Raw genomic sequence first — 12,541 nt, forward strand, 5'->3', positions numbered from 1 at the left:
TAAGTCTAATACACAGAAATGAGATCAGTCATCAATGTTGTAAAAGCCATTATAAGTGTATCACGTTGCATTGATACTATAGATGTTAAGCTGTTTTATCTTTTGAAATAAACCCAGAGGAAGAGATGTTGTAATTCTTGTTTTGTTTTACATATATAAAATAATTTAATAGTTTTTCTGAAATGTTCTTCTCAAAGTTAAATAACAAGATTAGGAAGTCAACAATGTCCTTACATTCTTTTCTCTGAAAAATTTGCATTAGACTGAGGATATTTCCTCCATAAATGTTTTGAAACCTGTGTCTAATTGTATACTCATAGCTCCTGTTGTTATTATTGTTATAACTTCTTGTGTAGGCCTTATATATCTAGCCTAGTTATCTTAAGTGTGTACTAAAAATTCTGTGTACAAAATGACTTGTTGACAGACTCCAGAGCCTTGGCTGTGACTTTTGCAGACCGCAGTTATCTCGCCTCTGCCAGGAAAAGAGCCCTAACCTCAGTGGCCATCCACCCAAGTGGCCATGCTTGCCCAGATTCTGGTTTGAGGTTCATGGCTTGGTGTCCCTGAACTGCTGCTTTAGCTATTCTCTGTATTGTAGTTGGACCATATTTCCTGGGTAATCAGAGCAGAAGTCATTCCCATTGCTCAGCGTTCTAAAATAAGTTTTTAACCTGTGCTGACATCAGAATCGGTGTTACTTATGAGGAAAACTAAAGATGACCAGTATTACAACTTAAAAAAAACCCAACACATTAAAATAGCTTTAAATGTAATACTTAAACTCTTCTTTACAGAACGCTTTGGATAAACAGGAAGAACTGACCCCTCTTGGCGTGCACTTGGCCCGATTGCCAGTGGAGCCACACATTGGGAAGATGATCCTTTTTGGAGCTCTTTTCTGCTGTTTAGACCCAGTACTTACGATTGCGGCTAGTCTCAGCTTCAAAGACCCCTTTGTCATCCCACTGGTAAGAAAAACTCTTCTCTGTCTTTCTGTTTTGCACACTGAAAGCTGTGCAAAGTTGTACATTTTTCTTGAGGTTTCTTATTAAAATGGTGTTCTTTATTAGCAACTCGTCTTTTTTTTTTTTTTTTTTTTAGGGAAAAGAAAAGATTGCAGATGCCAGAAGAAAGGAATTGGCAAAGGAAACTAGAAGTGACCACCTGACGGTTGTAAATGCATTTGAGGTACCTAGATTGTGTCCTCGATCGTGGCACATTATCCACTTGGAAACCATTCATAGAGAAAGGAATTGTAGTAGTTAATCTTCTGAAGAATGTATAAGGAATATGGTGCTGGCATTGGTTAAAATAGGTGAATTTATGAGGAAATTCATTGTCAGTTTTCCTTTTATTTCTATACATGACTTAGACACAAGAGAGTCTTATTGTGGTAATTATTTTGAATAAGTCCACCCCTCTAACCTTGTCCCTCCTCCTCCCCCATCTCTAAACACAGTGTGTGGTGGGTTTTGTCATACCATCTTCATGTGGGTGTACGTGTGCATATGTACACGTGTGCGCAGTGCCCCCGCCATCAGTCGACACGCAGTCACCCACGTGTCTCCTTATCGTAGGCACAGCCTCCACGTGTACAGGTGGAAGCATGTGTACTTGGCTCTTTGAGCACGGCTGGTCTACTTGCATTTGATACGGGGTCCGCTCCATCTGTTGTCCGCACGGCAGAGTTTCATTCTCCCTCCAATGTCCCATGGTGCGGCGTAGCACGTCTTTATTCACTCACCGGTGGTTATGAGTCACCTTTGGCTAATTCCAGCGTTTGGCTCTTGTGAGCAGTACTGTGAAAGATGTCGTGTGCAGGTGTCTTTGTGGTATATTGCTTTGCTCTTCTTCAGATAGAAGCCTTTTAGTGGTGTAGCATGGTTATAAAGAAGATCTGTCTTTGTCTTTTGAGGGACCTCCATACTGACTTCCATAAGTTCTCCCTCCTCCCCCTCCCCCTCAAAAATGAAAAAAATCTGGCTATTGTCCAACTTTCCCAGCCTGCTTCTTGTATGTATACAGAAAAGCTATTGAGGTTTTTTATATGTTAATTTTGTACCCTGCTACATCACTAAAAGTTGTAGGAGTTTTTTTTTTTGCTTAATCTCTAGGTTCTTTTAAGTATAGAATTATATCATTTTTTTTTTTTTTTTTTTTGGCCAGTCCTGGGGCTTGGACTCAGGGCCTGAGCACTGTCCCTGGTTTCTTCCCACTCAAGGCTAGCACTCTGCCGCTTGAGCCACAGCACCGCTTCTGGCCGTTTCCTGTATATGTGGTGCTGGGGAATCGAACCTAGGGCCTCGTGTATCCGAGGCAGGCACTCTTGCCACTAGGCTATATCCCCAGCCCTATATCATTTTTAAATAGGGATAATTTGACTTCTCCTTCCTTTTTTCTCTGCCTTACCTTGCTAGGAATTGCAGTGCTTTATTGAAAAAGACTCTTGTCGCAGTCAGTTCTTTGGCGTAGTGCTAGCTGTAGGTTTGTCGTGTTGTAACTTTATAGTGTTGCAGGCTATCCACTCTGTCCTGGTTTCTTCAGAGCTTTGATGATAAAATGATACTGAATTTTGTCTAAGCCTTTTTCTACATCATTTGGCATGGTTATGGGACTTTTGTCTTGATTCCATTTATGTGCTGAATTTATTGATTTGCAGTGTTGAATCTTACTGTTGCCCTGGAATGAGATTAAATTTATTATGATATATGATCTTCTAAATATGCTTTGAATTCAGTTTGCAAGCATTTTATTCAGAATTTTTAGTCTATTTGTGTATGTATTTATCTGGATTGAGTATCAGGGTAATACTGAGCCATGATTTCATGATCCTTGTTTTCAGGACCCTAGAGATTTGTATAAAACAATAACTTCTCTCAAGATGTCAGCTTTCTGTCACCTTAGAGAACAGGCGATCAGCAGAAATGTCCCTCAGGATTATAGGCATGAGCCCCTGGCGCCCAACGAGATACAATATATTAACAGTCAGGCGCCACCTATAGTTCCTGCCTGTGATCTTTGCTACTCAGGAGACTGAGAGCTGAGGATCATGGTTAGAAGCCGGCCGGGCAGGAGGTCCAGGAGATTCTTAGGTCCAGTTGAGTAGTAGAGTGCTTGCTAGCCTTGAGTGAAAAAGCTAAGTAAGGGCCAGCCTCCAGGGCAGTCTCAGTATTGCTGCACGCCGTGCCGTGTGCACGCACGCACGCACACACACACACACACACGTAATTAGATTAGGAAGGTATTTTTGATTTGGAAAATCTAGTCTTATTCCTAAGTAAATAGTTATTTCCTTAAAACTGAACTGTAATTTGCAATTTAGTTTATAGAGGAGCTATCTTTATCTGTACCTCCATTTGTATTTTTGTACTGCATGTTTTCCTTCGAGTTTATTCGGTTTGTCTATTTCCCCTTTTTGATGCTTTCTAAGAAAACTAGTTAGGAAGCTGAAAATAATTGTGGAAAAATTTACCAATGTGCTCTTTGGACCAACACCTATATAGAAATCCCAGGCATCCTTCCTCCATCCCTTTTGCTCTGATTGATTTTTGTACAGGGCCTTGCGCCCTTTCGTTCAGGCCAGCCTCCTACTGATCCTTGACACTGCCTTGTGAGTGGCAGGGCCATCGGCGTGCCCCATCACACTGCTTGCACAGGTGCAAAGTCATAAGCAGTCCGAGCTTCAGGGAGTGGCATAAACAGATTTTCCTTCTCTGCCCCACAGGGGTGGGAAGAAGCGAGGCGTCGTGGGTTCAGATACGAAAAGGACTACTGCTGGGAGTATTTTCTGTCTTCAAACACACTGCAGGTACCGTGAGTACTTTGAGTAATTTCTGTATAGTGCTAGGTTCGTGCAGATATGAATCTATTTCCTACAGCTGTATATATCGTGGAAAGTGAAAAAGTATTGTATGAGTTAGCAAATCTCAAACCATCAGCAGAATTAGCAAACCTCTGGCCGTCAGCAGACTGGGAAGTGATGTTGCAGCTCAGAAAGAGACTGTAGCCAGAGGAGGAGACGGGAGGGGACGCGAGGACTGTCAGCCGAGCTGCCCAGCAGAGTGCTCGTCCAGGAAACAGCTAGGAACTGAAAGGGCCGAGCTCTCACCAGAGGTGACCTGGAGAAAGGCACGCCCACGGGGCAGTAAGTGGGAGAGGGGCTCGGGGAATCACAGAAGCCAGGGCCCACCCCTCACGGGCACGGTGGGGGTCCCTGTGTGGCGTTACCCCCGAGTCGTGATCCAGAGGCAGGGGCCATTTCCCATAAAGGGAAAGGATGAAACAAACCACAGCATGAAAACTGGCTGAACACAAGGGTCAAGCATTAAGAAAACACTGAAAAGCTCACTGGCAGCACAATGTCGCCTGCCAGACGATGAGAGGAATTAGAGAGAAAATCTCAGATGGTGCGTGCTGAATCAGTATTTAAATACTGTGCTAGTTCAAAATAGTGACGGCAGTCACACAAGCAGAGCAGCACTGAAAGTGGTAGTGGTCCGAAAGCAAGCAAGTCGCTAGGAGACTCACCTAGAGTCACCTTTCATAAAAGGTGTGTTTAGTGCCTTCACAACAATTGTTTTGTGATGTCATGCACTTGAAGGAACTGTTTAGAAAATACCTCCTGTGGTTATAAGGTGGAGATTAGGTGGTCTTTCACATTCATTCAGTAGCTTGAAATGAATTGACTCAGACGTACTTTTTTATAAAAAGTTGATAAAATTGATCTCATTGTTAGGATACATTTCTTTTGAACGCTTGTATGTATGTATAAACAGTCTCGCTTGTTCAGTTAATATTATTTCTTAAGACTTGGGGTGACAGAAGCTTCAAGGGGGAGTTGAGCAGTTTTGAAAATTCTATTTGTCGGTCTAGTATAGTTCTTGAGTATTGTGCTTGCTTTCTGTGAAAGACCGCTGCTCTCTGGTATAACACAGAAGCTGCCGTGGACAGTACAGTTGGCGAGTGGGCGTGGCCGTGTTGTGTCTGTTGATGGAAATCGCTTTTTCATGTGGCAAGCGCTTTATTTCCTGCCTCTGGTTTTCACAGTTCCCCTCAGGCATCGCTAGCGCGCCCGCGGGTCGCCCGGCGTGGCGTGCTGTGGTGTGTGTGGCCGGCCCGTGCGCTAGCTGTGGCTCTGCTTGTTCCGCAGATGCTGCATGACATGAAGGGGCAGTTCGCCGAGCACCTGCTGGGGGCCGGGTTTGTGAGCAGCAGGAGCCCCAAGGATCCCAAATCCAATATCAACTCAGGTAAAGCCCGGCGTGGTTTGCTGCTGGCCCCCGTCCACGGCCCACGGCCTCAGTGTTTTACTTTGTTTTTTTTTTTTTTTCTGCCTTCCCGCTTCCAATAGATAATGAGAAGATAATTAAAGCTGTCGTCTGTGCGGGTTTATATCCTAAAGTTGCTAAAATTCGACTAAATTTGGGTAAAAAAAGAAAAATGTAAGCATTGAAGATTAATATGAGTATTTGCGTGTCTTTAACTTTGGAAAGCCTATGGTATAACAGGATCCGCACTGCCACTTTGTTTTGACCATTCAGCCTAAGGCCGCCTTGCCCTCAGGCCGCCGCGGGGGCCCCTCTGTGGAGACCGGCTCGTCCCAAAGAAACCAGTAGAAATTGCCCTAGTAGAAATTGCTAGTCGATTTTCTTTCTGTTTTTTCCCTTTATGTCTTTGCAAAGTGGATCTTTTGGCAAATACTTTCTTGAAGAAAATTATAGTGGTTTTGAAAAATAAAACATAGCTAGTAAGTAGGTACACAAATAGCCTTTTATGATCAAGGCTGGCGCTCTACTCCTTGAGCCATAGCTCCACTTGTGGTGTTTTGTTGGCTAATTGGACATAGAAGTTTCACGGAGTGGGCTGTACTGCCCAGGGTGGGCAGTGATCCTCAGATCTGAGCCTCCTGAGTGGCCAGGGGACTTCAGGGGTGAGCCACCAGCGCCCTGCCTGGTGCACACTTTGCCCTGAGAAGTATATCCTAAGGACGTGATGGCAAACAGCACTCGTAGCAAACAGCGCAGCAGCACCGAGGAACCCACCGTGTAGCCACTGGAAATGCCGTGGAGAGCCTGGGACTAAAAGCATGGAAACACGGCCGGCATCTCTCCCGGCACCAGTGTCGGACTTGGGTGGCCTGGAGAGGTTACGGCTTCCGTAGGTCAGGACGGATGCCACGAATGTGTCCTGGGAGCCCCGGGGTCCTGCCAGGGTCACACAGTGTGCGGCCCAGCTCCCCAGGAGTAAGGCCCAGACCCCGGGGTCTGCACTGCCGAGCGGCTCCTTTCTGGGTGAATTCTCACTGTGGCTGCATTTCCATGTCCTCAGTGACCCCCGTACTTTGCTTGTCAGTAGTTTGCCAAGTTCCATTTTTGCCTCTAACCTCATACAACTACCTGTCTGCACTGCTGTCTTCCTCTTGTCCTGCCTGGCACGGGGGATGAGAAACTCTGCTTTCCTCTGGGTTGATGCTGGGCTGTGTCCTAGAGTAGAGGGTCACCAAGCCTGTCTTGCAGGCCACAGCTGTTTTCGGTAGGTTTCTATCACGCGTTCACATGTTGTCTGCCTGCTTTCCTCCTCCACTGTCAGATAGGGGTTCAGATCACAGGATCCCTGAACCTAAAACCTTGCCTGTCCGGTCTCCAACGCCATCTGCCGCCCACTGCTGGCGGGTGGCGGGCTGGCCTGGCCTGGGTTACACTGACTCTGGTGAGGAGAGGGAACTTCTCATTCTCTTATGCATAACGAATCTCAACTGATCTTGGTGTGAGCAGTATGAATTCTAGGAACTTGAAAAGCCTGGTGCCCGTGGCTCGTGTCTATAGTCTTAGCTACTCACTTGGGAGGCATAGATCTTAGTGTCATGGTTTGAAGCCAGCCAGGGCAGCAAGTCCATGAGACTCACCTTCTACTAGCTACCAAAAAGCCTGAAGGAGAGCACTAGCGTTGAGCAAAAAGAGCTGCGTGCATGTACACACACGCACACAACTTAGAGGGGTGCTTTCCTAATAGAAGAAATTAACACGATAAAAAAAATCAGGCTACCAAACATCCCTGTTGAACAGTATTGAAGATTTTTATTTTTTAAATTATTATTTTGCCAGTCCCGGGGCTTGAACTCAGGGCCTGAGCCCTGCCCTGGCTTCCTTTTTGCTCAAGGCTAGCTCTCTGCCACCTGAGCCACAGCGCCATCTCTGGCCGTTTTCTGTATATGTGGTGTTGGGGAATCGAACCCAGGGCTTGGTGCTTGCCAGGTGAGCACTTTACCGCTAGGCCACAATACCAGCCCCGAGACTTACTTTCAAACTCTGGTTTTAAAGGGTGAAAGTTCACACCAAGTCCGATGGTCTGGTTGCAATTCACCCCAAGTCGGTGAACGTGGAGCAGACGGACTTCCGCTACAACTGGCTCATCTACCACCTGAAGATGAGGACGAGCAGTGTGAGTGCGGCCCCGCGCCCCGTAACCCCGCGGCTTGGGCCCGCGCCCCCGGCTCAGCGCCCCGTAACCCCGCGGCTTGGGCCCGCGCCCCCGGCCCAGCCCGTGACGTGCCCCGGGAACCCTTCCCGGCGGGGTCGTGGCCTTGGGAGCAGATGCGCTGCACCGAATCGGGCCCAGGTCTTTGCGGGCGGGCGTCGCAGGGCCCCGGGCTTTGCGCCGGCTTCTTCGCCGAGTGTGAAGGGCGCGGCTGGCCCGCGCGTGGGGCGCGGGCGCGCGGGGGAGCGTGGGCAGGGGAGCGTGGGCGGCGGGTCCCGTCTGCATTCCGTGTTTCTGGATTCCGATTCCTAATTCTTGGCCTCTGACTCTCGGTGTTGGGCGCCGCCCTCGGGATTGAAGCACAGCGGGAGGGAGGCCTTCCTGACCGCCCGGGACGCTCACGAGCCACGTCCGTGCGCGGTCGGCGTGACGCGGGCACGCACGCACGCACGCACACGCCCACCGTCCCTGGAGGAGGCCGCGCGCGCTTCCCGGTGGGGGGGGTGCAGCGCGGCGGCTGAGCCCGCCCCCGCCCCGTGCGCCCCCAGATCTACCTGTACGACTGCACCGAGGTCTCCCCGTACTGCCTGCTGTTCTTCGGCGGCGACATCTCCATCCAGAAGGACAACGACCAGGAGACCATCGCCGTGGACGAGTGGATCGTGTTCCAGTCCCCGGCCCGGATCGCGCACCTGGTGAAGGCGAGCGAGCGGCGGGGAGCGGCCCGGGGGGGGGGGGGGGGGCCGGGAACCGCCCCGGCGTGCGTGACGGCCCCGCGCCCTCCCCCCCACCCCAGGAGCTGAGGAAGGAGCTGGACGCGCTGCTGCAGGAGAAGATCGAGAACCCCCGCCCCGTGGACTGGAAGGACACCGCGTCCCGCGACTGCGCCGTGCTCTCGGCCATCCTGGACCTGATCAAGACGCAGGAGAAGGCGGTGCCCCGGAGCCTGCCGCCCCGCCGCCAGGACGCCTGGAGCAGCTGACGGCCCGGACCCCCGCCCTCCATCGCGAGCCCCAGGACCCGGGCCCGGCGCCCGCCCGCCCGCCCGCGGGGGAGGGGCGGAGCCCAGTGCGCATGCGTCCCGTGCCCCCGTACACCCCCCCCCCCCCCCCGTGCCCCGGGCGGGCGGTCTGTGACTGCCGTGCCCGCCAGCGTCCGCCCTCCTAGGGGAAACCCGCCTCCGCCCGCAGCGAGCGCCGCACGGCCGTCCACGGCCCCGGAGCGGCCGCCTGGGGCGGTGAGCGGGGCGGGGAAGGCGCGCGCAGCCGCGGGGCGCTCCAGCCCCGCGTTTAATAAAGCGCCCGGGCCTCCGCCCACGATCCATCGCCTCCCGCCTCCGGGTCCTGCGTGTCCCGAGGGCGCTGATGGGTGCGGTGCGCAGCGCCTGGGCCCGCGGCGGCTTCCCGCCCACTCCCGCCCCCCAGGACCTCCGCGCCCCGCCCCGCTTCGTGCTCTTTCTGTTCCCTCCCGGCCGCCCGGCTCCGCTTCCTCACCGAGGCCACGGGGCCGCCAGGGGCGGGCAGGGTGCTGTCCTGAGTGGACTGGGGCGGGCGGGACCCCACGGGGACCCCACGGGCACGCCAGGGCCCCCGGCCACGAGAGCTCGCCCGCGCCGCGCGGGACGCCTACCTTTCACGTTTGCGAAAGCCTCCACCGTCGAGTGGGAGCCGAGGCCCCTCCCGGACCCTCGCGCCCCAGGAGGCGGCCGGGACCGACACGCCGTGACCGGGAGGCGCCCGTTCCCCGCCCCCCCCTCCGGGCTCGGCCGGCCCGCACGCGCAGCTCCGGGGGCGGCCATCCCGCGTCAGTGAATGCCGCTGCCGGTGCGTGCGGAAGGTCACTGCAAACGCGCGCCGGCGCTCCCGGCTGCCGCACACGTTCCCCCGGGGGGCGGGGCTGGGCGGGAGGACCGGGCCCGGCGCCCCCCTCCGGCCCCGCGCCGCCCCGTGGCTCCCCAGGAGGCTGGTTCCGGCGGGGCCGGAGGGCGCCCGCGCGCCGCCGCCTGTTCCGGACTGGGCTCCCGCGGGCGCCGGTGCGTTTCCGAGCGGTCGGGACGCTCGTGGTCGCCCTCCCCGCCGCTGGGATCGCCTCCGGCCTGCCGTCCCGTCAGAATCGTGGACAGCCCCACGCCCCACACCCGAGGGGCTTGAAAGCGCATGGGGGGGCGGGGGGCGAGGCGGGGCCGAACCGGACCTGATTCAGGACTTTGTGCCAGCTTCCTTGCTCACGCCGAGCGCACTTAGCACAAGACCTCCACTTCTGGCTCCCCCCCCCCCCCGTGGTTCGTAGCTAAGTTCTTAGGGGCTGGCTGGGAGCGGGGATTCTGGGGTCCCGGCCTCCTCCTGAATGGCTGGGATTCTGGGCGCGAGCCCCCGGCTCCCCGTGACTCCCGGTGATGATCCAACGTGAGGTCAGGCCCAGGTCTGTGCCCTCCCTCCACTCTGCTGTTGATAGACGTGTGCTGTTCCTTAAATTCCCTGCTGCCTGTCGGTGTCACCTTATTTTGCTCGCGCCCCCCCCCCCCCCGCCATGCTAGCGTCTCTCTGCCAGGACTGGAATGAGCTGGAATCCCTCCGGGGAGGGGAGGCAAAGCTTGGGGGCTGTCGGGGTCACACTGAGCGTCCCCCCCCCCTGGGGGCTCCACCCACGCTCTGCCCTGCGCGCTTTGCATTGTCCCGTCCAGCAAAGGGCTCTGCCCTGCCGCTCCCACGGCCTGGGGAGAGAGGGGCCGCCGCTTCCTTCCCGCTCCGCTCCAGGCCTGCCCCCCCCCCCCAACATGGATCCACTAGGTGTGTGTGACAGACATCCGGAGACGTGGCCGCCCTCCCCGCGCGGGAGCCCCTCGGTACGAGAGCCATCGGCCGGGAGCCGCCCAGTGAAATGATCGGGACGAGGCGGCTGGGAGCGCGCGCGCGGCCTCCGTTTATTGGAACACAAACGGCATTTTCGTTTTCTGAGGAACTGTACAATTCAAAGTATTTAAAAATACAACACTGTTCTCGCGCACGTCGAGGGCGGGGGGGGGGGGAGAGCCGCTGTGGAGCGTGCCGGTCAATCAGTGCGCGGTGAGGCCGAGGCGCTGAGCTGCCCGACGCGCGCGCCGCGTCCCCGGGGCGGGGCGGGGCGGGGGGGGGGGGAGGGGGGACGGGCCCTCCTGCCTGGGCTCCCCCGCCCTGGGGCCTTGAGGAAGCCCCGCAGCAGCCCGGGCCTCCCTCCCTCCGGGACCGGGGCCCCGCGCCCCCCCCCCCCCCCCGCGGCTACACGTTGGTCTCCAGGCCCCGCAGGCGGCCCAGGCGCTCCACGTTCTCGTCGATGGTCGCCTGGCACGTGATGTCCCGGGCGCACTCGGTGGGGAACCAGCCCCGCTCCCCGTCGCGGAGCCGCTCCCCCTCGTACCAGCCTGCAAGGCAAACGGCCGCCGTGGGACCCCAGCGCCCCGCACGCGCAGGCCCGGCTGCGGGGGCCGCGGGGGGCCCGGGACGGGGCGGGCGCAGCCAAGGCTTCCGCGGACCGCCAGCCGGCCTGCGGGGGCGGGGGCGGGGGCGGGGCGGGCGCCGGGCCGTGGGGTGCTGGGCGGGGCGGGCGGGGTCGCAGCGCACTCACCGTCGCCGGGGCGCTGGTGGACGAGGACCACGTCGGCCACCTGCAGGGACAGCTCGTCGGGCTGCTTGGCGGTGAAGGAGCGGACGACCTCCACCTGCGTGAGCGCTGCGGGCGGGGGACGCGGGGCTCGGTGGGCGCGGCCGCCGGGCGGGGGGCGGGGCGGGGCGGGGCTCCCGTCCAGGGGCCTGGTCCTCGGGGCACCCACGGGAGCAGCGGGCGAAGGGCTGCCCTGCCAGGGGCTGGGGGGAGGGGGGCAGGGAACTCACCGGTGCGGTCCGGGGGCTGCCTCCCGCCGCCGCCGCCCAGCGCCGTCACCCAGCGGGCCCGCTCGCTCCTGAACAGAGGGGACACGCGGATGGGGGGGGGGGGCTCGGGGACACGCCGCTGAGACGGGGGGGGGGGGGCCGGACAAGCAGTGCACACAAGCCCTCCCCCGACCTGGGCGGGCGGCCCTCCTCCTCCCCACGAGAGGGAGGCTGCCCAGAGGCCGCGACCCGCCCCACCCACGGGCCTCGCAGGACGTGTCGACCGCGGCCCGGCTCCCACCGCGCCACGCGGCGTGCCCGGCCCCTGAAGATCGAACACACCGGGGCTGGGAATGCGGCGGGGTGCTGCTTAGCACGCCGGAAGCCCTGGGTTCGAGGCCCAGGCCCGGCACGCCGAGCTCCTCCCGGCCCCCTGGCACCGGTCCTGGCACCAGACCCGCAGGGCTGGGCTGACCTGCCCACACCAGGCCCCAGCCACGCCCCTTCCCTGGCACCGCCCTCTCAATGGCCACGCCCCCGCCACGCCCCCTCCCTGGCACCGCCCTCTCAGCGGCCACGCCCCTCCCCAGGCCCGCTCCAGGGGCACGCCCCTTTTTGCCACGCCCCTTTCGAGCCACACCCCCTCGCCCCGGGCCCCGCCCGCTCCGTGCAGCTGAGCCTCCGCCCACAGCCGTGTGTGCACACCCAGGTATGCACACCCAGGAACGCACGCGGCCAGCTCGAGAACAATCAGCTGCCGGGAGGGGGGGTGGGAGGCTGAGACCCGAGCATCACGGTGCAAGCCAGGCTGAGCGGGAAAGCCCGGGCCCTGAGTTCAAGTCCCAGGACTGGCACAGAAACGAACAAGAAGAAAAGGGGGTCTGGGAGGGTGGCGCAGAGCGCCGCCTGCCGCCTGTGCACAAGAACTGCGGTTCAAACCCCTTACTGCCACAAATGGACACGAAAATAAAGCGGGGAGGCAGTGGGGGAGGGTGGGGGGTGGGCCCCGAGCAAACAAGCCGACTTGGAGGAATGGAGCCGGGCCTGGCGCTGCTGTGCCCGGGGGGCGGCAGACACATTGCACAGAAGCTGGGGGACCGGCTCCCTTCGTTCCTAGGTGGAGGGGCTCACCATAGGTTTGCAAGGACAGGGAACGGCGTGACTTCCTTTGCAACCAACGGTCCTCGGGCAAACCCCGAGCCGCGGCCATGCTG

General features: G+C 57.4%; 2 protein-coding genes across 2 annotated transcripts in view; one reads left to right on the forward strand and one right to left on the reverse strand.

The window, feature by feature from the left end:
• Window positions 1-8,972, forward strand: part of Dhx36 (DEAH-box helicase 36) — a 31,385-nt gene extending 22,413 nt beyond the window's left edge. The window contains exons 18-25 of the mRNA XM_048347233.1: window positions 798-971; window positions 1,105-1,191; window positions 3,728-3,811; window positions 5,153-5,252; window positions 5,354-5,444; window positions 7,323-7,443; window positions 8,028-8,180; window positions 8,276-8,972. Of these exons, the coding sequence (XP_048203190.1) occupies window positions 798-971; window positions 1,105-1,191; window positions 3,728-3,811; window positions 5,153-5,252; window positions 5,354-5,444; window positions 7,323-7,443; window positions 8,028-8,180; window positions 8,276-8,461 (996 nt within the window). The 3' untranslated portion in view covers window positions 8,462-8,972. The remainder of the gene's footprint in view (window positions 1-797; window positions 972-1,104; window positions 1,192-3,727; window positions 3,812-5,152; window positions 5,253-5,353; window positions 5,445-7,322; window positions 7,444-8,027; window positions 8,181-8,275) is intronic.
• A 1,764-nt stretch (window positions 8,973-10,736) lies between these two features.
• The window catches only part of Arhgef26 (Rho guanine nucleotide exchange factor 26), a 65,452-nt gene continuing 63,647 nt past the window's right edge, over window positions 10,737-12,541 (reverse strand). Inside the window, exons 12-14 of the mRNA XM_048345863.1 lie at window positions 11,349-11,416; window positions 11,083-11,187; window positions 10,737-10,879 (exon numbers count right to left, since the gene is read on the reverse strand). Coding sequence (XP_048201820.1) covers window positions 10,737-10,879; window positions 11,083-11,187; window positions 11,349-11,416 — 316 coding nt within the window. The remainder of the gene's footprint in view (window positions 10,880-11,082; window positions 11,188-11,348; window positions 11,417-12,541) is intronic.

This window comes from Perognathus longimembris, chromosome 5, assembly GCF_023159225.1.
Source record: "Perognathus longimembris pacificus isolate PPM17 chromosome 5, ASM2315922v1, whole genome shotgun sequence".
Taxonomy (NCBI): domain Eukaryota; kingdom Metazoa; phylum Chordata; class Mammalia; order Rodentia; family Heteromyidae; genus Perognathus; species Perognathus longimembris.